Source organism: Anser cygnoides, chromosome 1, assembly GCF_040182565.1.
Source record: "Anser cygnoides isolate HZ-2024a breed goose chromosome 1, Taihu_goose_T2T_genome, whole genome shotgun sequence".
NCBI classification, from domain to species: domain Eukaryota; kingdom Metazoa; phylum Chordata; class Aves; order Anseriformes; family Anatidae; genus Anser; species Anser cygnoides.
In genome coordinates this window covers 13,326,495-13,351,947 of record NC_089873.1, presented here as the reverse complement: position 1 = coordinate 13,351,947, position 25,453 = coordinate 13,326,495, and the positions used below count along the sequence as shown (strand labels likewise).

General features: G+C 42.6%; 1 protein-coding gene and 1 long non-coding RNA gene across 2 annotated transcripts in view; one reads left to right on the top strand and one right to left on the bottom strand.

Moving 5' to 3' along the window:
* The window catches only part of FAM185A (family with sequence similarity 185 member A), a 53,670-nt gene that overhangs the window by 21,152 nt on the left and 7,065 nt on the right, over nt 1-25,453 (bottom strand). Inside the window, exons 2-4 of the mRNA XM_048068503.2 lie at nt 25,335-25,444; nt 10,490-10,582; nt 5,399-5,537 (exon numbers count right to left, since the gene is read on the bottom strand). Coding sequence (XP_047924460.2) covers nt 5,399-5,537; nt 10,490-10,582; nt 25,335-25,444 — 342 coding nt within the window. The remainder of the gene's footprint in view (nt 1-5,398; nt 5,538-10,489; nt 10,583-25,334; nt 25,445-25,453) is intronic.
* On the top strand, nt 14,708-18,667 carry LOC136788371 (uncharacterized). Its single transcript, XR_010827187.1, has 4 exons — nt 14,708-15,324; nt 15,440-15,497; nt 17,993-18,155; nt 18,549-18,667. It is a non-coding gene; the product is annotated as an uncharacterized lncRNA (long non-coding RNA).

Below are 25,453 nucleotides of genomic sequence, written 5' to 3'. Positions count from 1 at the left end.
CTCCACAAACCTGTGGGACTTCTCGCTTTATCTTCAAAGGCTACTTCCTGGAAAATTGCCTAAGAATCACAGAATATTACCTACTCCCTCCAAACTTATATGAGCCAGCAGTGTGCCCAGGTGGCCAAGAAGGCCAACAGCATCCTGGCCTGCATAAGAAGCAGTGTGGCCAGCAGGTCTAGGGAAGTGATTGTGCCCCTGTACTCGGCTCTGGTGAGGCCGCACCTTGAGTACTGTGTTCAGTTTTGGGCCCCTCGCTACAGGAAGGACATGGACGTGCTCGAGCGAGTCCAGAGAAGGGCGACCGAGCTGGTGAGGGGTCTGGAGAACAAGTCTTACGAGGAGCGGCTGAGGGAGCTGGGCTTGTTCAGCCTGGAGAAGAGGAGGCTCAGGGGCGACCTTATCGCTCTCTACAGTTACCTTAAAGGAGGCTGTAGAGAGGTGGGGGCTGGTCTGTTCTCCTACGTGCCTGGTGACAGGACGAGGGGGAATGGGCTAAAGTTGCGACAGGGGAGTTTTAGGTTGGATGTTAGGAAGTACTTCTTTACCGAAAGGGTTATTAAGCATTGGAATGGGCTGCCCAGGGAGGTGGTGGAGTCACCATCCCTGGAGGTCTTTAAAAGACGTTTAGATGTAGAGCTTAGCGATATGGTTTAGTGGAGTACTTAGTGTTAGGTCGGAGGTTGGACTCGATGATCTTGAGGTCTCTTCCAACCTAGAAATCTGTGATACTGTGATACTGTAACTTATTCTTGTTACGTACATGACAAACCATTTCCAACATTCTCCATTGAATCTGGGAGATCTCCATGTGTTGGGCAGACTGGAGAACATCAAACAGAAGAGTGTACAAGGCATAAAAGATACAATGGTCTCTTACTGACCTTGCATTGCTTTGAATAGGTTTGGGTATTTTATCATTAAATCTCAAAATACACAATCTTCACCTTTACTTATAGCATCAAGAGAATCTGGAAGGATGAGGGATGCACGCATAACATCATAATGGCTTTTCTGTTAACAGTCTAAAAGTTGGAAGAGGCTATCAAGTTACGTTATACATGTGTAATTGCCTCAGAAAAAAAGCGCTTTAAATGAAAAAACTAAGCCATGACAGTTCATTCCTACCACTCTCTCTTCCCCCCAGAAGTACAGAAGACCCAAAATAAGGTTGATTACAGTAACTTAGTCTAATTTGATAATACATAGGATTCACAAAAATTTTCAGATCCTTCAGAAGCTGTTCAAGCACTTCTCCTATCTTCTGTCATTACAGAATAGTAAACAGCCAGTAAGGTAGAATGCATTCCACTCTATATGACCTCCTATGTACTTCTCAGCAGTCCATGGACTAAAAGCTAGAAAAGAAATTGGTCATCAATAGTCTTAAATTCATCATTTCAAGCATATACCATACAATACTAAGCTGATCTGATAAGCAGAGCTGAAAAAAGGCATTTTGCAGTGAATTTGAAAGATGTCTGGCCTCACCATCAGCATTTTTTTTTTTTTAAAGGCACACTATAGTTATATCACCTTATCATTACTAATACTTATTTTTGCACAACCTACAAAAAGCTTAAGGTTTTATCAAACATATATCTCCCAAAGATTATACACAGTCTGAATACAGCTCTTGGGCCTTATGGATTTACTGGTCTCTTCTTGTTTTTCTGTTGTTTTTCTGTTTTTTTTTTTTTCTTTTTTAATCTGTTTTATTAACCAGATCCTTGAAGAACACTTAACATTTTGAAATCAAACTCCTATCAGTCACAAACATATTGCACACATGACTAAAACTGCATACTGTAAACATATTAGTATGATAGCCTCATTTCAAACATTTAGCTAGAACAGAAGTTGCTTTCAAAGCAGATAGGAGTTTCCTGCTGTATTGTGACCTGCTATGTCTAGGAACAGTGCACAGAAGCATACTTTTAGTTGAGTTATTGTTCCGTGTAGGCCAACACTTGGAATTTAATATAGCCATTTATTTTCTGGATACGTCAACAGCAAAGAAGGAAAGAGTAACTACTAGCTTGATTATTACATTCAACTGAATTCAGTACTGTACCACAATATTATAAGGTCCAAAATCTAATAGTTTTAATGGAAAATTTGTAACAGCATCTTAATGCTTTTTGTTTGTGTTGTTTACTTTCTGTTTGCTGCTTCTGGAGAGTTATTTTTTCTAACATATCCGTAAAACTTCAAAATACAGTTTTGCAAGTCAGGGTCAGTGTAAGACCAGGGGCAAAAGATGGCTTTTAGTATATAAATAAGGGCATCACTTTACATTATTTCCATTATGTTCCTTCTGTTTGTTTCAGTGATTCTCAGGAGGCTGGGTTGCTCTGATTAAGCAAGCAAAAGAGCAGTTAAGAACACCTACACACATATTCTCTCTACCTTTATGTTGCCCTGCAAGATCATTTCAACTGGGATCATTTACTCCCTTCCCTTCAGCCATGTCTAAGGCTACAGGAAAAAAAGAAACGTGTACTCACTGATATTTCGACAGAAATTGTAACCCCTGTTCTAAGGGTATCTTAAGTAGTACAATGACCTCAGATCCAAAACATATGGTGGGACAACACATTTCTGGACACTTCAATCTAGTTGTCCTATTGATTATATGAGTTAACTTAGCTTTTACATTTAAAGGTGCAATTGCTTGCAAAAGCATAGAATCATATAATGGTTTGGGTTGGAAGGGACTACATCATCTAGTTCCAACCCCCCTGCCATGGGCAGGGACACCTCCCACCAGACCAGGCTGCCCAAAGCCCCATCCAGCCTGGCCTTGAACACCCCCAGGGATGGGGCAGCCACAGCTTCTCTGGGCAGCCTGTGCTAGGGCCTCACCACCCTCAGAGTGAAGATTTTTTTCCAAAGATCTAAACTTACCCCCCTTTAAGTTACCCCATTACCCCTAGTCCTATCACGACGTTCCCTGACAGAATGCCTCTCCAGCTTTCCTGTAGTTCCCTTTTAGGTACTGGTAGACCACTATAAGGCCTCCCCAGAGCCTTCTCTTCTCAAGAAAAACGAACCCCAACTCTCTCCACCTGTCTTCACAGGAGATGTGCTCCAGCCCTCTGATTATCTCCATAGCCCTCCTCTGGACTCACACTAACAGGTCCATGTCCTTCTTGTAATGGGGGCCCCAGAGCTGGACGCAGGGCTCCAGGTGGGGTCTCATGAGAGCAGAGCAGAGGGGCACAATCACTTCCCTCACCCTGGTGGCCACATTTCTGTTGATGCAGCCCAGGACACAGTTGGCTTTCTGGGCTGCAAGCACACATTGCTGGGTCATGTTGAGCTTCTCATCCACCAACACCCCCAGGGCCTTCCCCACAGGGCTGCTCTCAATCCATTCTCTACCCAGCCTGTGTTTGTGCTTGGGATTGCCCTGGCCCAGCTGCAGGACCTTGCACTTGGCCTTGTTGAACCTCATGAGTTAGCACAGGCCCACCTCTCAGGCCTGCCCAGGTCCCTTTGGATGGCATCCCTTCCCTTGAGCATGTCAACTGCACCTCACAGGCTGGTGTCACTGGCAAACTTGGTGAGGGTGCACTCGATCCCACTGCCCACGTCACTGACAAAGATGTTAAACAGTGCCAGTCCCAACACCAGCCCCCTGAGGAACACCACGCGTTACTGATCTCCACCTGGACACTGAGCCAATGACCACAACTCTGACCAGAGTCATTGACCACAATCTTTTGTCCGCAGCTGATTTGTATCATGGTGGTATTGGTGTTTTGCTTTGCTGTGTATTTTGTGATGGCAAAGAAAAATTTACTTCTAGCTATATGCTTATACCTCCGTAATCTGAGGCAGTAGGCAGCATAAATATTGAAGATAGTACCACTGCTATAGGAATGCGTAAGGTCTACAATACCGAATAACCAGTGTTTCTTCACAGAGCTGGTTTAAAATCAGGACCTGAAATACTAAATTCAGTTCACGCCCTTCCAGAGCCAAGTTTCCACTAAAGCCTGGGCACCGACTAGGATTACACAGCCCAGGTTTTAACAACAAAACAGGACTCAGTCATGTTTGTAACGTTTGTGTTCCCTTGACTTCATTGAAGCTGTGTGCGTGTGAAAAACATAGACCAATTGTTTTTAAGAGAAACAGTTAAAATAATGTTAGGCATTCCAGACCCATTTAGTAGACTGCCCATGAAAATAACCCTGAAGTAATGTATAATTTGGATACAGTTGTGCTTGTTTTCACACTGTTCTTTAGTGAAATTACAAATGATGCGTTACTACGGAAGTATGTCACTAACAACAGCTGTTATTATTTCATTTTTGTACCAAGATTAAAAAACTTTTGGATGTGCACAGATGCACGAATGTGCTCACAAACTGATCACACCACACGATTATTATAACTGTTTGAAGTTAAGAAAAAAAGCAAAAAACAGCAGCTTATTGGCTATAAGTACCAGTAAGCAATAAAACCTACATGTCAGAAAAATACAACAAAAATATCTTACTTCTACCAACGCATGCTGAAGTGAACTTTACCTAGCAGGTTTAGAAAACAGTTTTGTGTTTACTATGAACGGACAATGGAGCTGTTCCTTTAAAGATGAAAAATCGTTTCTGAAGCGACATAACACAAAACTGCAGCAAATTGTTTATAAGGTATATAGCTAGAAATCTGGAACTTGGACTGACCTGAGTAATTTTCACCGTTTGTACATCTTCAGTTTTACTTAATGTAAAAATCACAAACGCATTATGGCACAGACAGAATTCAGTGGGAATTTTGTTAAATTAGAAAGACCCCAGGTTCCAACCCTGACTCCTATTTTTGAGAGACATTCAAGTTAATTGGTTTTAGTTCTAGATGAAGGACAGTAAAGGGTGGATGGATGAGAGATTCCCTCCCTCCCCCAAGAACAGAAACTGTCACCACTCTATTGTGTCGGTACACACATACAATTTGTGCTTAAAACTTTGAGATAGAACCAAGTTCTACCGTAAGTCTTAGTATAAGCTGTCACAGCTTCCTAAGAGGAAAATAAAGCACGTGGGGCAGAGCCTGTTTACTACTTTTTTAGTGTAATTGTTACTGCTTATTTTAAAAATGTTTTGACATCTTTAGTATGTTTGGTATGTTTCTTTCCCATAACATACACCTTTTCCTATTTTATAAGCATACTTATAAAATTATTTTAAAAGGTAAATACAACATGCTATATGGTAAATTAACTCTCCTTAATTCAACCTCTAATAAATATAGAATTGTTTTATTCATGTACTGTGCATAGCTGACTGTTTAGTGATAGACTAATAACAGTAGTGCTTTTGTTACTGTGAACATTATTAATACCTTTAAAGCAACTACATTTTTTGCAGTATTTTCCTAACCTAGCTCTTACCATGAATACTTCCCAGCAGAATATCACCAGTTACTGATGAGAGAGATGAAGACTCTGCATAGAGATACTTAGTTTTCAGCAGCCCATCTTCCGTGGTTATGTTGATGGACGTCCCCTGCAGCTTCTCTATATTCACACTCTAAGAGAAATAAACTTAAATAAACATAATGGAAAACTTGTCATCATGGTTTGAAGAGGCAGAAGGAAGTAACAGTATTATGAGACAGAACAAATGGAAAGCAGAACAAACTGAATCAAGTTCTTAAAAGCTACACAAGACAAAAACATTTTTCATTTAAGAGCTCTGACCAACAAATTAGTAATTCTTTACAACATTACTGTGAATTGCATCCATCAGAATAGTGAAAAACCCAGTCACAAATGGATGAAAGAAAAGCTCAATTTAAAAAAAAAATCATTTTGAAAATTAAAGTATAGCTTTAATAATGAAAACTAATGTCATGCACAATTATGACAGTGTTGATTATCAATTTTCTGCCACCGTATATCAAAATACCTAGTGTCTTTCTTGTTAAATGTAGCTTTTTATGCAGATTTTTAATTGGCTTACTTTGTAGACATAGCTTTGGTGAAGGTTTGCAATGAAAAAAAACACATAGCTGCTCTTTCCTATCAGTATAACTGTTCACATTACCTTGGTTATTCAGGGCTCTACCCTTGGACATAAGCCCCAAGCTATACAAGGCCTTGAAAAATGAGTGATAAGATCTCTATTTTTATTTCTTTCCAATAGAAATGGAAAGAAACGATAAGATTTGAGTGCTGCACAATGGACAGATTTGGGAAGTAAAAGGTGATAGATAGCAGAGATAACCTATTTATTAGTAATAGTCACGTGACATATTTTAAGTCTACTTGAACAAAACAGAACAAGTCACATTCTTGTGCAACTATCATGTGAATTTAATTCTATTCTTACTAAGTTAAACTTGATTTATGATGGAATCTTGTGACAGGTCAGACTTAAACCCCATTCCACTGTTTTTACTTTGCTTACACTGACTTCAAGTGAATTGCACAAAATCATTGTTACATGAAATGACATATGGCCTACTAGGATCAAACTACCTTATGTCAACTGACATCCATTTTGTTATTTTAACATTGTCTTCCTGTGGGAAAAAAGTTAATAGAAAAATTAAGTCTGCTGCCCCTTTCAGTGTTATGCTACATAAAAGAACACGCTCTGGATGATGTAAGAGGTATTCGGACAAACACCACCCAGTCTTGCAGATTCCATGCAATACTGTGTTACAAAAGATTAGCTAAAGAGGCATGGACTGTACCATAGCCAAATTATACGGTGGTCTTATCAATCCATACCTACCAAGCTTTATGCCTTAAGTAAAGGTTACAAAAGGGACCCTTGCCTCAAGACTTTTGACATGATATAATGCAAGAATACAGAGTAGGTCTCAAATAATGAAAAATATTATGTTAATCTTTATGAAAATCTGGTTATCCGAAATGCTGTGCTAGAATTACAGATGTGACAACCAATGTCTACAATCCCTGCTGTAGATGCTGCTGCTCGTAACGGTGCAGAATCTAAGCATCAGCACTAAACAAAACCAATGATACTAGGAAGGAACAACTTAAAACTACAGCAACCTGTTGCTACTGACAGTGACAGTGATTCATTTTTTCTGTATTTTGACATCTCTAATGAAATTCTAACAAGCAGATACCTTAAAAAACATCAATTTAGATTGCATCTGCCCTAGAAATGTTTCACACCAAATACTCCGATACTCCCTCAGTCACCAGCACCGACTATGACAAAGTGTAAAACTGCTGTGGCACATACTGAGGGCAACAAATAAAAGAAAAGTCATTGTCATTCCGGACCCTATAATCTAAGCCTATTCTGAGGGTATTTAAGCAGCTTGCAATGTACCCTGCCAACTTAAGTAGGGCTATTGTTGCTATCAGCGGGTCAAAAATAGAGCTAGCCATGATTTAGGGAAAAAAAAAAATTCTATACAGTTTGGGTATAAAATGCCTGCCTATTGGCATTCTTGAGCAGCAAAATGAAAGCCTGAAGCAAAAAGCTACATCTGTTACTATGTTATGGTTTTGACTCTATTAATATTTAAGATAAATACCTAGTGAGGCACCTTATTAAAAACAAGCTCACTAATTAACTTATCTTATTTACCAGACACAAGTACTTTTCTTAAAAATGCACAGCAGGAAGAAGAAAACTCATCTCAGTACATGATAAAAAGAAATATTGAGTCAGCTAATAACTATAAAAACCTCTACCAATATAATGAATATTTGTTTCAGAACAATCCAAGTTAAAGAGTCAGACTGCTCAAGTAAAAGACTAAAAAATATTCTAGATGGGGAAGCATGAAAAAATAGGGTTGCTTTTGTGCTGAGACGAAATATGTTTTCAATCTCAAATTATTTAACTTTCATGATTTTTTTGGCAGAACATAGATGTTTGGCTCTGTTAAAAAAGTGATATAGAAAAGTCCCCGTGGCACAGATTAGCTAATGACTCCCCAGTCAAACAGATTTGATTATTTTTGTCCATCAAGTCACCAGGTTTTCTGGGAAAACTCCCTCCCTTCAGAGTAAAGCCTTGGGAGTTACAGTTTCTGACCACATGCTCAAGCTCCCTCAGACTCTTACCCTTTAAAGAAAAAAAAGGATCAGTCCATCATCACAAATCAGACTGTTTTCACACCTGACCATACTTTCAAGATGAAAACTAACACCTTGCTATGTTTAAATAAGACAAAAACGACTCCTTCCACACATTCTACTTTTCTTCGCTTTGCTTTTTTGCGTGTTATTCTGTTCAACCATTTTACTAATACCTTCTCCATTTTCACCCCCTTAAAAATATTCTCTACATGTTTAGTGTCTTCTACCACATCCTTCCCTTCCCCACCTCCAGGAGGGGGCTGGAAATGCTGACAGAGCCGTAACTACATAATGATGACTACGTCTGATGGAAGAAACACCTCACACGGTCACACAGGGGAGATGTAAGGCAAACTGATTATTAACAGAAGTGACCAATTGAGAAAAGAAGTCTCACACTATCCTTTCTAACTACACAACAGTTTTTTCTAATGAGTTCAGTAATGTGAGCCAGAACTGTTCCATTGCTGCAAATTCCTGTTAACATTGCTCACTTTGAATTACTACAGTTTTGCAACCATAAGACTAGCTTCTAGCAATACTACGTACTGTATAAATATTTATAATCACAAAGAAGCACTTCAGATTAATCTGCATGAAGTTTTATCGCTTCAGACGGACAGCGTGCCTGAAAAAACACCACCAACAAAGAAAAAAAACGAATGATTCTAAAATTTCAAAGCAAAACCACTATGTTTCTCATTTCCACATACATCTACATCTCATGATTTTTCCACCATACATATCTGGATCAGCACCACTAAGACACCATTTGAAACAAACTCCCTTCACTCCACTGGTGTAACAAACTACTTCGGGACAAACGACTAATCAACACTGAGTCTAATTTACAGATGACCACCGTGCTAGTAGGTTGCAAAGAGCATGAATCCACAGCGGTCAAAGCACTCCCCCTAGATAGCACTGAACCTTTTTCACTGGTAGAAAGCAAGGATTCCAATTTTCAAATCCTTCCAACAGAAGCCCTCTGCAGGAAGACATAACAGGCAGTAAGAAGGCTATAAATTATCTCTGCTCTTCTATTTTCTGTGATCGCTAGTGGCTTGGGATGGATCCCAACTCCATTAACTAGTAAAAAGGCCTAAAGGAACTAATCAGCCAGTGCTGATGGTCCACCTGTGGCATCAGAACATGTCAGACCTTACCCACTCTGCTTTACGCTAGGAGGTCTTGCTGGGATGAAATAATGTTCATAAAGAAACAGCAATAAATAGCTCAGCTACAGCAGCCTCAGGGCTCCTTCGTACACGAAAAGGAACGCTAGCATCCACTGCAAAGAAATGCAGGTAATGTTGACAGCTTTTGGAAAATCCAATGGCAAGTTGGTTAATTTTCAGCAGGAAGTTAAAAACAGCTCACAGCTGACTCTACACAAGTCACCATATAATCTCAGAGCCCAATCTACAAGGCATGCAACAGCACCAAATGGCACCCCGTGGAGGCAATTTTGGACTACTGGAACTTAACAGCCTGGTCTCAGTTCTATCCTTGTCTAAAGAGAGCTACAAGAACTCTTTCTGCTTCTTCCCAGTGCTGCTGGTTTTAAGGGTACTTGGTGATTTTGACAGACTTCTGCATGCACCCAACCTACTTCCAGACTTGGCTCCACATGTTCATGTATCAATACCTCTGACTGAATGAACCCTAACGCAACCAGTTGCATGGGTATTACGACTGAACATTCAAGTTGAGCCTAAGAACCAGACTGCGTGTGAAAACTGCTATTATGTAAAGGATCCTAACTCTGCACTATCCTAAATAATGGAGAATTGACGACTCACGTTAAGAAACAAAACCAGATTACCATAGTATGAGGCTTGTCTCATACTGCCACCTGCTGAAAAAGGCAAGCTACTTCTCTAAAACCTTCTGCTCATGGTTATTCTCACTGCATCTCAGCAGGATTACATGTGATTATTGTATTTCCTCAGCTGCAAACAAATATATGAAACTTTCTACTCTTAATTCTTACTACATAAAACTGGAGGTAGGAAGCATGTGCAAGTATCAGGTCACTCACTATTCATAAGATACTGAAATAAACTCAGGTGCCTACTACAGAATCTAGGTGTCTAGACATTAGCCAAATAAAAAGCTCAGGACCGTGGTGAGGGTCTACACAATTAAATCTGGTAAGTTGTAACAGCTAGCCCAACCCCAGTGCTGATAGAATGATCACATGCTCATTGCTCCTCTTTCTGTGGAGCCTGTTTACTAATCCAAACCAAGCATAATATAAGATAGGGTAGTTAGACAAACATAAGTTAAAAGTGAAATGGCAATCAACCAATGAGGGTCATTAAGTATTCCTCAGCACCTGTTCTTCAAAATGTAGTCATTTTGCAACAGCAAGCTGAACAAGTCACTGGAGAGGAAGTATCAATTCTTACTTACACCCTTCTCTGTTGCATGAATATCTGTATTTCCACAAAGCGTTCCAAGACCAATTACTTTGCCACCTTTCGTTCGTATGTCGATTTTATGGCTCTGAAAAAAAAAAAATTTTAAATTCACATGGTTAGAACAATCACAACTAGAAAACAAGTTAAATTTGACAATCAAGCCTATGAGATTTTCATGATCCTTAGGTTAAGTAATACCTGCCTGGATAAGTCATAATAAATTGCATTCACTAGCCCTTATCAAATGGCAAAAAGATTAAGGAAAAAAATATTCAAGTTTCCAACATGGAAAACATGGATTATTACTGTTCCTACACATTTTTGATGAAATACTAAAAATCAGAAGTTTTGTAGGGTTTCGTAAGACAGGAAAAATTCCAGACCAGTGTTTCTTAATCGTAGTGAACCCAAATCTTGCTCTTGCCTCTTCATTGAGGGGCTTTTAAAGAATAAAATGGCACAGCCCTAACTTGACACTACAGTAGCATTTCAGAGCTTTCAAAGGTTGTAAGCCAGCCAGTTGTTCTGTTAAATTCGTATATAACAGATGATCTTCTCCATATACAGTAAACATGGCAATACAAAAATCCTTCTGATAATGAAGTTAAATTAGATGTTTTGTGTAGGTATCACTATAAGAAAGATACATGAACGTGTAACTTCAGAAGAATTAGTATAGCAATTACTTACCAGGTTGGCCAGATAGTTAATTAAAAATAAAACCACTACCTATATCACTTATTTCCTCATCTCCTCCCTGCCCCCTTTTATTCTACCATTTTGGGAATAGATAAAGCTTTGGGAACACACAGGTCTCTGTCACCCAACTTATTAGAAAATCCTCAGCCTCTTAAAATCAGACTTTTATGGGTAATTATCAATGGATACATCTAACAGTAGGATTTGAGGGGCAGGAAGCAAGCTAGAATGGTCAAATGGCTTTTTCATTACGAAGGTGCATTTCCCCTAGCTTAAAGGGAAAAAACAGTAATTTGTCATAGGGCTTCTGATAGCAAAGGAGAGAGGTTTGAACGAGGAAGAGGTGAAAGGTTATGACAACTATTAAAGGAGAGATGAAAAAAAACTGTTCATTTCAAAAAAGAAAGGACAACAGTGCAGAACTTTGACAAATCAGGCTCAGACTTGGTCTGTGGTAAGGATGCCTGGCAGATCTTCCAGTGACTGTGTGCAAGACATCTGGAAATTCTTATTACAACTGGCATAGTCAAGGAGTGAGAAGTGATCACTCAACATAGAAACAAAACTAATGAGTCTCCCTGGTTTTATTCTCACTGCTAAGCTGATGAGTTGTAATAAGCAGCAGGAAAGAGATTAAAAATAGGAAGCACTACTTTCTCAGTAAAGAATTTTGAAATAATTTCTACTCTAAAGATGACCTAGAAGTCATAACTATATTTTGGAAAACGCAAAAATCACCAACTCCTTGCAAATCTCACACTGGCTGAAAAACGCCTACCACACCAAAAGTACTAGTGAAATATCCATTTACAAAGCAAACAAACATAAAACCAGAATACTCATTTTTTCTGGCCTATTACACACATGCTTAAGAAAAGTAGATGGCAAACTTCTAGGTTTTCTATGAAGACACCACACAGTTTACCAAAAACATCAAGACTTTTCAAACCCCCACAACTAGATTTTTTTTATTTAAAAATAAGTCGTCATTGATCTTTTGCTCTCTTCTCTAAAGAAAAGGTCTCCTGCTTTGCTATCAAGAGCATGACAGTCAAGCAACAAACTCCTCAATCCATCCAAGGGAGGGTGATATCATTCCATAACACAATTTGTATAGGACAGTCAGCTCTCATGCTGTACTAAAAGAATCTAGTCTGAAACATTTTCAGAAGCTTGGGAAGAAAACTCAAGAAATTAATAATTCTGTTTCTCACTACAGAACATCATTCCTAAAACCACACTAGAAAACTGGGCTACAGCTATCTTACTAGAACTATAATGCTTCTTAAAAACAATGTTGGACTAAAAAATGATTGTACAGCTAAAAGAAATACTGTAGTTGGACAATTTTTTAATCCTGCAAACACCAAGATGGTTGGAAGTTTTCATTCAAAACCTTTACCTTGCTACTTCATAGCCAACGAAACCAAGGAAAGTGGTAAAATGTCTTCAGTAGTTAGTGGGGGACTTTAGTACTAGGTTAAAGGTTGGACTAGATGATCTAACAGGTCTTTTCCAACCTGACTGATTCTATGATTCTATATATTGAAACATTTACAGTCACAGGAACAGAGACAATCAATAACCACCCACAATTCAAAAGAATACTTCAGGTAATGCTTTCGGTGTATTAAAAAGCAGCCAGAGCCTTGTAATCTACTGAAAGTTTATTTAATAAGTATTTTAACTGAAATCTGCAGTTCTTTCTTGATTCTTTACATTTTAAATGCTTTCTACCTTCTGGGACAAGGTCATTCCTTTCATCTGGGGCTTAAGGGAGCAAAGACGCTTCCTGTGGCCACCAGCATAGCAGACACATGCATAAAGCATTGTAGGGGTTTAAGTGGCAAGATTTGGTAGCAGGGGGTCATGGGCGTGCCTTCTGTGAGAAGAATCTGGAAGCTTCCCCATGTTAGATAAGGGCCCCACGGCTGGCCAGAGCTGAGCCAGTAAGTGATGTTGTTTGTGCCTCTGTGAGAGCAGATTTAAGAAAGGGGAAAAAAAACCTGCTGCTACACAGCAGCTGGGAGAGAGAGGGGAGTGAGAAACGGCCTTGCAGGTGCCAAGGTCAGTGAAGAAGGAGGGGGAGAGGTGCTCCAGGCGCTGGAGCAGAAGTCCCCTGCGGCCTGTGGTGAGGACCATGGCGAAGCAGGCTGTCCCCCTGCAGCCCATGGAGGAGCCCACAGTGGAGCAGGTGGATGTGGCCTGGAGGAGGCTGTGGCCTGTGGAGAACTCCCGCAGGAGCAGGCCCCGGGCCGGAGCTGCAGCCCGTGGAGAGGAGCCCACGCAGGAGCAGGGGGTCTGGGGGGAGCTGCCGCCCGTGGGGGACCCGTGCTGGAGCAGTTTGCTCCTGGGGGATGGACCCTGTGGTACGGAGCCATATCTGGAGCAGTTCTTGAAGAGCTGCTGCCTGTGGGCAGCCCACACCGGATCAGTCTGGGAAGGATGGCATCCCGTGGAAGTGACCCCACGTTAGAGCAGGGGACAAGAGTGACCGAGAAGGAGTGGCGGAGACGAAGTGCTATAGACTTACCACAACCCCCATTCCCTCATTCCCCTGCGCCGCTCAGGGGGAGGAGGTAGAAGAGGGCGGATGGGGGGAAGGTGGTTTTGGTTTCTTTCCTTTGTTTCTCACTTCTCTAGCTTGTTAGTAATAGGCAATAAATCTTACTATCTCCTTACTCTAAGTCTGTTTTGCCCATCACGATAATTCTTCAGTGATCTCCCCGTCCTTATCTGAACCCATGAGCCCTTTGCATTGTATTTTCTCCCCCCTTTCCCTTTGAGGAGAGGGAGTGAGAGAGTCGCTGTGGTTGAGCTTGGCTGCCCACTTGAGTAAAACCACCACAAGGATGGATCACCCTTTATACTTGTAATTTTCCTGACATTTTCCTTATTTTCTGAATCAAACAAGGCTCCATTAGTTGACAGAAAAGAAAGAAGTAACATCAAGCTCTTCTAAACTATACTGAAATCACAGGGGAGCTGGTCTCAGAAGTCTTACACTAGCTACTCTGCAGCCTGCTTTTCAGTTCATTAGTGAGCATCACTTCATTGCTGCTTGAAGTCTCATGGATAATAGAACTATATCACAGAATCACAGAATTGTAGGGATTGGAAAGGACCTCAAGAGATCATCAGGTCCAACCCCCCTGCCAAAGCAGGTTCCCTAGAGCAGGCTGCCCAGGTAGGCATCCAGACGGGCCTTTAATATCTCCAGAGAAGGAGACCCCACAACCTCCCTGGGCAGCCTGTTCCAGTGCTCCTTCGCCCTCACCATGTAGAGGATCTTTCACATGTTGGTGCAGAACTTCCTGTCATCCATTTTGTGGCCATTGCCCCTTGTCCTGTCCGCACAAACCACTGAAAAGAGGTTGGCCAAATCCCTCTGTCCCCAACACTTCAGTTATTTATACACATTGATAAGATCCCCTCTCAGTCTTCTTTTCTCCAGGCTGAACAGACCCAGGTCTCTCAGCCTTTCCTCATAGGGGAGATGCTTGGATTTCTCCCTTAATTTCCCATTTAGAAAGAACGGGTTGACCTATTAGAGGGTCCTTCAAAAGTTTTGTTGGCCAAAGAGCTGTAGCCTGAAAGTCAGAAGTCTCTGCCATACTACAGGAAGAGAGAATGCCCCCAAGGGTAAATTACCCAACATTTTGATGCTTCTCTGAAGTATCAAAACCATCAATATTCGTAAATGAAATAAAACCAAGCATGGCATGCCAGAGCTGGTCAAACACTTCAACAGTTAGCTCTAAGAGAGAATTTGAAGTTACTGAAGTAGTGGAGAATGAAAATGTAAAACCAATGCTCTATCTGTTTGGGGGCTTTTATTATCTACCGCAACGGCCTGCCCAAGAACTTGTCCCTAAGGACACCAAGTTTTTTCTGGGAGGGGTTATGCACCAACAGCAGATTCTGCCCCCGGGTGTCTCTGGCTGATCTTTTTGGGTAAGGAAAGCCAGGATGCTGACTTGGTTGTCTTGGTTTCCATATGCCCACAGATGGAGACAGTAACCTGGAAATGTGGACTGACTGTGTGCCCATAATGCAGACAGGGAGGTTAAAAGGCGGCGCCTCTTCCTGCGGTCTTCACTTCTTGGAAGTGCGACTGTGACAGATGAGGTAGCATTAGGATTTGCTCAGATATTTACTGTGAACTGTGGATCGAGCTTCATGTTCGTTAGTCACATGAGACCAGTGAATAAGAGAATGTTTAAATTTGCCTTCCTTTAAACAGGCAAGTAATGAGTGCAGCAGTGTCACGAGAGGAAAACTCAACTGAGAAGAGCCCAGCGGTAAGATTAGCTCCTTACAAATACACAAGTTCATGCATTTTTTTGGACATAGGTTGTCTAGCTCAAAGCCTGATACTGTTCATGTGATAAATGGGCAGGAGGGGGCAAAAGAAAGAAAAAAAAGAAATGCTGCAGATACTTGAGGCTCTGCTTACCTGCAGAAGAAACTACAAGCTCTTCAAGTGACAGTGTCAGAAGCATGGAGCTAGCTCTCACGTGCACATTCAGGGAGTCTATAGTGGAGAAGAGATCCCCAAGTAATGTGGCTGGTGAATATTAGTCACCAGATAGATGGAAGAACTGAAGCGGCTTCCAGTCCTCTCTCTCACATCCCCCTGCCTCCCTTCCCAGCATGGCCATAAACTCAGGGCTTAGATACTTTTTGTTCTGTCCCTTCCTCTGGGTCCTGGGGTCTGGGCTGTGGTGGTCTGGAAAACACATTGGCTTGAATGAGTTACAGACCTCGTGGGCAACATGTTGGTCCTTCTCTCATAATGTACATACTTTGTCTGCTCTCCCCTTCATTTAAACAAGATAGCTTTACAAGTGGCCAGAAAAAAGTTAAAAAGTGCAGTCAGCAAAGGCAGTGTGAAATGCTAAAGGCCATTGAAGCCCAACTCCAAATCTCTTTGGTTTTCCTTATTCCCCCACTTTTCTTCCTTCTTTTTTGTAAAGCCCAGGAAACAATTCAAATTACTGACAGTTTCAGACATGCAGTCTTCATCAAGTATTTTATTTAAGAATGAATTGCTATAAGCAAGTTGGAGTGATTTAAGCGACCACGAGCAGGTAGGGATGTGGCTTAAAGTCAGCTTTAGGCCTAAATTCAAATTCACTGCTGACAAGTGTAGATGTCACAACAGAATTTCCTTCACGAATACCCTTGGATTGCAGAAACCTAGCTCTTCTTCTGTGCTTCTCCTTCCCCAGTAAAATACTGCAGACAACTCAAATCCTGGTTAAATATTTGTCAAATCCTGGTTAAATAAACAAAGCAAGCACACAAAGAAAAAGTCCAAACAACCCAACACTGCAGAGAGAAGCTCAGTCTGAAGTACAAGCTACGTCATCATGTACCTACTGCATTGGCAGGGCACGATGGACCTGTCCGACTCGACCCCGCAAAAGGACTCTGTGAAGCTCCTCAAGGAGAGATGGGAGTCTGCAAGTGCTCTGAGACCCAGCCTGGAGCTCCAACGCCCACCAGCCCCACGGTCCCAGGCACCAGTGAAAAGCAGCTGTGGCAGCGACGTGGAGAAAGGCCCAGCAGACAGTGAGAGGGCAGACGTGTTCAAGGAGGAACCCCTGGGTGGCCCTTGCCAGATTGAGCCCTTCTCCATCACCATGAAGGAGCTGAAGAGACAATCTGATACCCTGGGTGGCAGGAAGGTGAGTGCAGGAAGGTTCTGCAGTTGAAAATGATTCCCACAATATCCCACTTGTGGTTCTACTGCTTTTGGAAACATAAGGAAAGAACGTGCAACTATGCCAAATAACCTTGTTTTGCAAGGAGACAACAGCACATGGAAAGTGCAAGATATTGCCAAACATGACAGTGTGCTGAACTATCAGCTAAGCAGCACACGAATTCACAATTTGTAACCTGCAGTGCCACAGAAATTTACCCTAGAGCATCTGGAAAACACTACTGCCAGAACAGCACCCCCTTCCAATGTGCTGCCTCTTCATAACCTTTCTGCCCCCTTAAAACCTTATCTGTCTCCCACCAGTAGCTTTTAACTCACATCCACTTGACGTCTTCCAACAGGAAAGTGGGAGAAGCTCACTGCCACCGACAAGTCAGCCTGGGAGCCATTCACATATTTCTATGGTGGACTCCCGCATGAAAAGTGGGAGAGCAATCTTTGAGAAAATGTTAACACAAAATGGACAGAACAGCAACGCTGAAGGTTAGCCTTACTACTTTGATCTGATTTCTCGCTTTAGTTCAATGCACTCGATCTCTGATTTACCAAAGGCCAACCGCACTCGTATTATCAGCCCCCCATACCCCCCAGGAAGAGAACGTGGTGTTCTTATCAATGCAAAACAAGCTTTCCAGCTTTCTCCATTTTGTCTTTTGTATTATGGAGGAGTGACAAAAGCCCATTAAGTACTTTTTGAAAAAAATACAACAGAATGGTGTCCTATGTTTGAGAAGATAACTTTTGATGAAGACAACCCAAATCTACAAATATATTATCAAAAATATGGGTAGCATTCATCAATTACAAAAAAGCAGTAACTTCAATTTCTAGTTGGGTTAAGATAGCTTGAATTTGGTGACACATTGCTTTAGTAACAATGTGTTAAATTTAATTGTAGCTTTCTCGTTTCCACAAATTGAACACTCCATACTTTGTGTGTTCTAAAGTAAAAATATGACATAGTTGCTAAAAAGTTGGCAATACTGCTCATTTCACCTATGCTTTTCTTTCAAGATTTGAAACACATGCACCCATCTCCCTCTCCCCAACTATGACATCTGTTTGTAGTTGCAGTAGGTGGTCACAAATGTGTAAGAGGACTACCAGAAGAGAACTCCCCCAAGACAGGCAACACGCTGCTGGACTTCCAGGAGAATGTCTCCTTGAAGAAAAAATGGCGCTGTATCAGGCTGCTGTGTCCAAGGCAGACAGCAGCAACTGCTTTGCCAATGTAAGATACCAATGTCTCATTATCTTCTTAATTCTTTAAAAATTCTTCCAAAAATTTTGCACCCCGTTTTCTTCTCAACTTGCTAGGGTGTTAACTCTACACCTCCTCATACCATGTGGCTCTCTCAGCTGTTATGCAGACACAGCTTGTGTGTGCGCATCATGCTCCGACTTGCCCTCCTCGAGCCTCACCTAACTTTGATAGTTCAAAGCTCTTGGAACACAGGGTTCCTTGTGGTGCTTGTAACCTGCTAAATCATCACGGTACACTGCCGTAAAGGAACCGTTTGGGATTACAGCACTTAAAGTAGAATTGATTTGTGAAAGCCCTTCACAGGCAGAAACAAAAATCCAGATTACTGTTAATTATGCAATTCTTTGTGTTTGCCTTTAGGAGACCTCAAGTACTACTCAGCCCCAAGTATCAAGCAGCACCAGGGAAGCTGAGTGCAGTGGAATGACCTGCAAAGAAAACTCAGTGGAAGCCTTTCAAATACAAGAGGTAACTTTATCAAGTAATAATTATATCATTCGGCAGGTATACCGAGATGCCGATGCTTATCTGCTTTGGCTCTTACTCCAGTACTACTTGGTACAGCAAGATCTTGATGTTCGGATGATAGCCACTCTCATTTGGCAGTGCATAACAATGGTTTTAGAATTATGTCCTACACAGTGTTGTTTGAATGTGGTAGTTAATGGGGTTTCACGTTCATACTTCTCTGTGATGTTTCAAAGACAGTGGCAGAAATATGGAAAATTCTTACATGTTGCACTAAATCCTGCCGTAAAGTGAAGGTTTTGTGCACAGGTTTCTCACAGGGAACAAGTTACTCTGAAGACAAACGGGGCTTCTACATTGATGCATCACACCGATGAAACAGAGAGTAAGTGGCTTGAGAGTAAAGGCTCACAAAGGAGCACAATGGACCAAGTTCTTGGCAACTGTCTTTACTCCCACAAATGTGGGTCTGCTCTTCAGTGACAGATGTGGGACATTGCCCCAAGTTGTTTAGTGCCTCCTTCCTCAGCTAAGCACATTCATTGACCTCAATGGGACTTAAGAAACAGGTTTAAATGTTGGTACACAGAGAGGAGATTGGCATAAGGTGATAACTTCAAATACATGTTGAGCTGCTGGAAAGAACTGGACATTTTAAGAGTTGTCTGAAAACACACGCAAATGCTTGCCTTGTAAAGACAAAATTCTGGATAACAAAGGCTCAACTTACAGCCCAGAGGAATAGGCCTGCAAATCATGAGCATGGTGTTAAGGCTCTGTTTCTGCAGTTTAATTCTTGTATTAGAATTCATGCATTAGGTTAATTCAAAGACCTCAATAAACTCTGAGCCTGGGCAATTAAATGCATTTTTCAGGACGTTAAACATCCTGAGTATTTGGACCTTCAAGCCTACATGTCTCAATCAGTTGGAGAACCACTCCTCTACACCTTATATGCGGTGCTGGTACACCATGGTATCAACTGTCGCACAGGACACTATGCATGCTACATAAAGGTAGAGGTCAACATCGTTTCTAACAGGGTAAAAGTTGTGCTGGCAAACCAATTAAAGTGTTACTAGTAGCTACTGTTTCTAGGGAAAAAGATTCCATTATATGTTGATTTGACACCTGTGTCAAGCTGAGGCAGGGGAGGTTTAGGCTAGACCTCAGGAAGAGGTTCTTCACCGAGAGGGTGGTTGCACACTGGAACAGGCTCCCCAGAGAAGTAGTCACTGCACCAAGCCTCTCGGAATTTAAGAAGCGCTTGGACGGTGCACTCCGTCACATGGTCTAAAATTTTGGGTAGACCTGTGCGGTGCCAGGAGTTGGACTCAATGATCTTTATGGGTCCCTTCCAACTCGGGATGTTCTATGATTCTATGAATTCAGGTACGGCAAAACAGCAGGCAATAACATGTCCCTCAATGATTCTTCTTTTTTTTCTATGCATTTCTGTTCATTTGTTCTTTTCTTTTCTTTTATTCTTTCCACTGCAGAAAGCAATGCACTTTTGAATGAGAAGGCCTCAAAGATTTCCAAAGATGTTTCTAGTCCGCAGTTAGAAAAGACAGGTCAAGAAAATGCTGTTCTTTCTGAAAGAGAGACTATAACATCTCCACAAGATGGAAAGGAGATGTGCTGTGCTTTTAGCTAGAGGTATCTTCCTGTGCAAATTAGAATTGTGTAAGATTAGACACCGGTCCACCATACTGTCTGAATTTCTATTTTCACTGTGTAGTTGCCATTAAAAAACATAACCTGTGAAAATGGTGGGCATAGATTGAGCTTAGCAATCAAGAGCACATAAAGTTGTATTATGTAGAGCCTGTAATTCAAAAAGTATTTCTACGATGTGACAAATACAATTGAAAGTAGAACTTGATAAACACTTCCGCTTTTCCTTCTCTGCTGAAGGCAGTCTCTTCTTTCCTACTTTTTGCTCTCTAAACATGTTCATTTTCTGTCACCGGTTTCTCAGATGCACAGAAACTGTCTGTTTGTGAAAGTAAGTGTGAAATAGGCTATCTGGACCAGCCATTTCATGGGGCGCAGATGAAGGAAGCGCTGCGCCAACCGCAAAGCACAATGCTTTGTGCTGCTTCCAAAATCAAGGCCATTAACGCAATCATCAAGAATCTGAGGCGATCGACTCAGGGGCAAACGCCTTCTGCAGGGGAGCGGGGGATCGAGGCAGGCAGAGCTTTTTTTTTTCAGCCTCGAGGCCACTCCAGGCAGCCGAGGGAGCAGCCAGGGCCCGGCGTCTCTCGTGAGGGAGGCTGACGAGGCGCGGGCGGAGCCGGCAGCGGCGGGCCGCTTACACCGGGCGTCGCCGCCATTTTGCGGCCACTCGTCGAGGCGATCGGCTCCGGGGCAGACGCCTTCTGCAGCGGAGCGGGGCATCGAGGCGGGCAGGGCTTCTTTTTTCCGGCATCGAGGCCACTCGAGGCAGCCGAGGGAGCCTGACAAAGAGCGGGCGGAGCCAGCAGCGCCCCCTCCCTGGCCGTACAAAGGCAGCCCCTAGGGAGCGCAGCGGCCAGGACGTGCAGACAGGGCGGGGCACGGCGGTTCGCGCAGGGAGGGCCCCCTCACCGCTCTTTTCCAATGGTGGTTGTAACCTGCCCGTGAAGAGCCCAGCCATGGTGTCCGCCAGGCAGAAAACCATGGCCTCTGCATCTCTTGTGGGCTGAGACCAAAACCCATATGGAAGGGCCATGACCCCCCATGACAGATGCCTACATGCAGACAGTGACCCTGAGGGCTGAAAGAGCTTCCCCGACCCCCAGCTGTGGGGAATTCCAGAATCCTGAAGTCCCCCTAGGGCCCAAGGGCAGAACTGGGTGTCGTGGTCACAAGTGTGCTTTTTGAGCAAGTTGCTGTCTTGCTTAACAGGCTGTGAATCATCCAGGAAATCTGAGCAAGAGACTGATGTTTGGTATCAAGCGCTGGCACAGGCTGAGCAACAGCGCTGCCGTAAGTCCTCTCAAGGGACTGCTAAGGGAGCCTCCGCTCCTAAATTGCCCTAATTGATGGACACACAAGACTGTACTGGGATGTTAACTTTCCCTGCAGCAGCCCACACAGTGCTATGCTCTGCACTTGTAGCTAGAACAGAACTGGTATCACACCGGTGTTGTGTCTGCTGCTGGGTAGTGCTGGCACAGCACCAGGCCTATCTCTAACCCTCCCAGAGTCAGCAGGCTGGGGGTGGGCAAAAAGTGAGAAAGGAACATCACCAGTGCAGCTGACCTAAACCAACCAAAGGGATATTCCATACCATATGATTTGGTGTCACACACAGCAATAAAAGGTGGAAAAAGGAAGAAGAGGGTAGGAGTGGGCTCTCGTTGCAAAAACATCTGTCCTCCCAAACAACGACTACGCGCATTGAGGCCCTGCTTCAAGGACAAGGTCAAGCATTGTTCAGTTGTGGGAAGCAGAATAATTTCTTTCCTCTGCACTTCCACACAGCCTTTATTTCCCCCCCTCTTTTCCCCCTCCCTTTTCTTTTCCCCCCTCCCCTTTCCCTTTTTTCCTCTTAAATTGTTTAATTAATAATAATCTTTCCTTAATAAGAATAATTTAATTAAAGGGAAAAATAATTATCTCAACCCATGAGTTGTTCTTTCCTTTACTTCTTCCCTTCCTCTTCCAAGGAGGGGGAGTGAGTGAGGGGTTGTGGTAGAGTTCAGCTGCCTAGCAAGGTAAAACCACCACAAAGACAAGGGAAGCTGGACCCTCATCTCTGCTCAGAGCAGGAGGAGGAATCTCCCCCTTGCCCCTGAAGTGCCCCTATGCAATAGGTATGATGCTCTGGGACAAAAAAAAATAAAATAAAAACAACAAACCCCAGGAAAGGGCAAAGTATAAACGTGGACCAGCAAACCACGTATACAAGAACCAGTGCCACAAAAAAAGCACAAAGGGTGCTGGTGATTGGAGACTCCACTCTGAGAGGCACTGAAGTGCCCATTTGCCACCCAATCTCTTGCGAGAGGTTTGCTGCCTGCCTGGGACCCACATCCACAACATCACAAAGAGGCTACCAAGCTTGGTTAAGCGACAGGACTACCACCCATTTCTACTCTTTCATGTAGGGACAAGTGAGGTTGCAACAAGGAAACTATGAAACATCAAAAGGGACTTCGTGGCCCTTGGAAAGATGTTGAACGGATGGGGAACCCAGGTAGTGTTCTCCTCACTCCTCCCAGTTGGAGACCTGGGGACCCAAGGAGGAGGCAATGTACAAATCAGGTGAATGATTGGCTTCAGAGCTGATGCCATGCTCAGGGTTTCAGGTTCTACAGAATCCGCAACCTCCCTGGGCAGCCTGTTCCAGTTTCACCCTCACTGTGAAGTTCTTTTGCATGTTGGTGCGGAACTTCCTGTCATCCATTTTGTGGCCATTGCCCCTTGTCGTGTCCCCACAAACCACTGAAAAGAGGTTGGCCAAATCCCTCTGTCCCCCACACTTCAGTTATTTATACACATTGATGAGATCCCCCCCTCAGTCTTCTTTTCTCCAGGCTGAACAGACTCAGGTCTCGCAGCCTTTCCTCATAGGGAAGATGCTCCAGGCCCCGTATCATCATTGCGGCCCTCTGCTGCACTCTTTCCAGGAGATCCCTGTCTTTTTTGTACTGGTGAGCCCAGAACTGGACACAGTACTCCAGGTGAGGCCTGACCATGGCAGAGTAAAGGGGGAAGATCACCCCCCTTGACCTGCTGGTCATGCTCCTTTTAATGCACGCCAGGATCCCATTGGCCCTCTTGGCCACCAGGGCACACTGCTGGCTCATGGTCAACCTGTCATCCACCAGGACCCCCAGGTCCTTCTCCTCAGAGCTCCTCTCCAGCAGGTCGGCCCCAGCCTGTACTGATACGTCCGGTTGTTCCTTCCCAGGTGCAGGACTCTACACTTGCTCTTGTTAAACCTCACTTGGTTTCTTCCTGCCCATCTCTCCAGCTGGTCCAGGTCTCGCTCAATGGCAGCACAGCCTTCTGGCATGTCAGCCACTCCTCCCAGCTTTGTGTCATCTGTGTACTTGCTGAGGACAGACACTATTCCCTCATCAAGGTCATCGATGAAGATGTTGAACAGGACCGGACCCAGCACCAACCCCTAGGGAACGCCGCTAGTCACAGGTCTCCAGTCGGACTCTGCGCCGCCAGTCACCACCCTCTGAACTCAGCCAGTTCTCAACCCACCTTACTGTCCACTCCTCTATCCCACATTTTCTCAGCTTTGCTAGCAGGATGTCGTGGGATGTCGTAACAAAAGCCTTGTTAAATCAAGGTAGATGACATCCACTGCTCTCCCTCCATCTACCCTGCTGGTGATGTTATCACAGAAGGCAACGAGGTTGGTCAAGCACGATTTCCCCTTGGTGAATCCATGCTGACTACTCCTCATAACATTCTTCTCTTCCAATTGCTTGGAGATGGCATCCAGAACATTTTCTCATTTACAAAGTGTTAAATTTCAAAAGTCTCTTATCTTTCAAGTATCTGAGAAAAGATGGCCACCAGATTAGTTAGGATTTTGAGGGAAGACAACTTTCTCCATGATATCACAAAAATTCTTGCCAGTTGTGATGGCATCCTGTGATTACCATCAATAATGCTGGCTAAAACTGCTTCTTCTCATATTATGCAGTTTCTCATATTTTCACTTGCTGTTATATATATATATATATATACATATATATAACATATATATGTTATATATAGTCCTCATTTTTAATGAGTTCCACAACATCTGTAACATACAGTACTGTTAAAAAGTAACCAATAATCTGACAAAAAGTATATTCAACTACACAGAATCTGAACAATACAGATTGTCTGTAGGTCACTGAACACGGAGTAAACCTGACTCTATGGTATGTTAAGTTTCCCAGTAAGTTGAGTTTCCCCATGCATGCTATGTAACCATCTCATCACTGCAAGGAAAAGATGTTGGAAGGTTTTCCGTATCTCAGAAATACTTTAAAAAAGAAACAAAAAAATCTTTTGAGTTTATACTAATTGCTGCATGAACAATCTTAATTAAGTGAAATTTATTCCAAACAGCACCTAAGTTGCTTATTCTTTCATTACGTCCACAAAAGAGTGCGTCAGCAAACTTGAAGTCTTAAGATCAAAAAAACAAGGTCATGACCCTGTCATATACAGTATTTATCAGTATATTCAGTTGGGTACTTAGGACATGTCATTTCAGTTTCAAGTTACACATTAATCTATAGAGTTTGTCAACAGCACTGGTACATCAGAATTAAGAAAAAAATAGACATTAAAAAAAAAAGAGATAATGTATGCTGTGAAGCACCTCATAGTCCCAAATGAGCAAACATAACTATTAGTTTGCTGTTCAGAGAAAGGAATTCCCAGACTTTATTTTTGTCGTGTGTGTGCGCACACGCAGCAGCACCACTGTTTCTGCTGTCTTCAGCTATCAAAGATGCCTGGACTTCCTACTTCATGTTATTTATGGCTATTGACTTTTTGTCATAATTGTATGCAATAAATAAGGCAAGGTGCTACACACGCAGTAACATTTAGAAATACCAAAGGGTTTTTAATCTCTAGAACTGGCACCCGGTATTTTATTTTTTATACCATATTCCATCACGCAATCCCTTTTAAAACACTAAAAGAATAAGGAAGGGTTCATTGTACCTTTATTGACTGCAAGACACTAGTCCCCTTCTCAGTTTCTATTTTGCAGTTACTGCATTCAATTTTCTGAATCTTCACACAGCCAGTGCCTGATGTTTTGATATCCAAATCTAGAATTA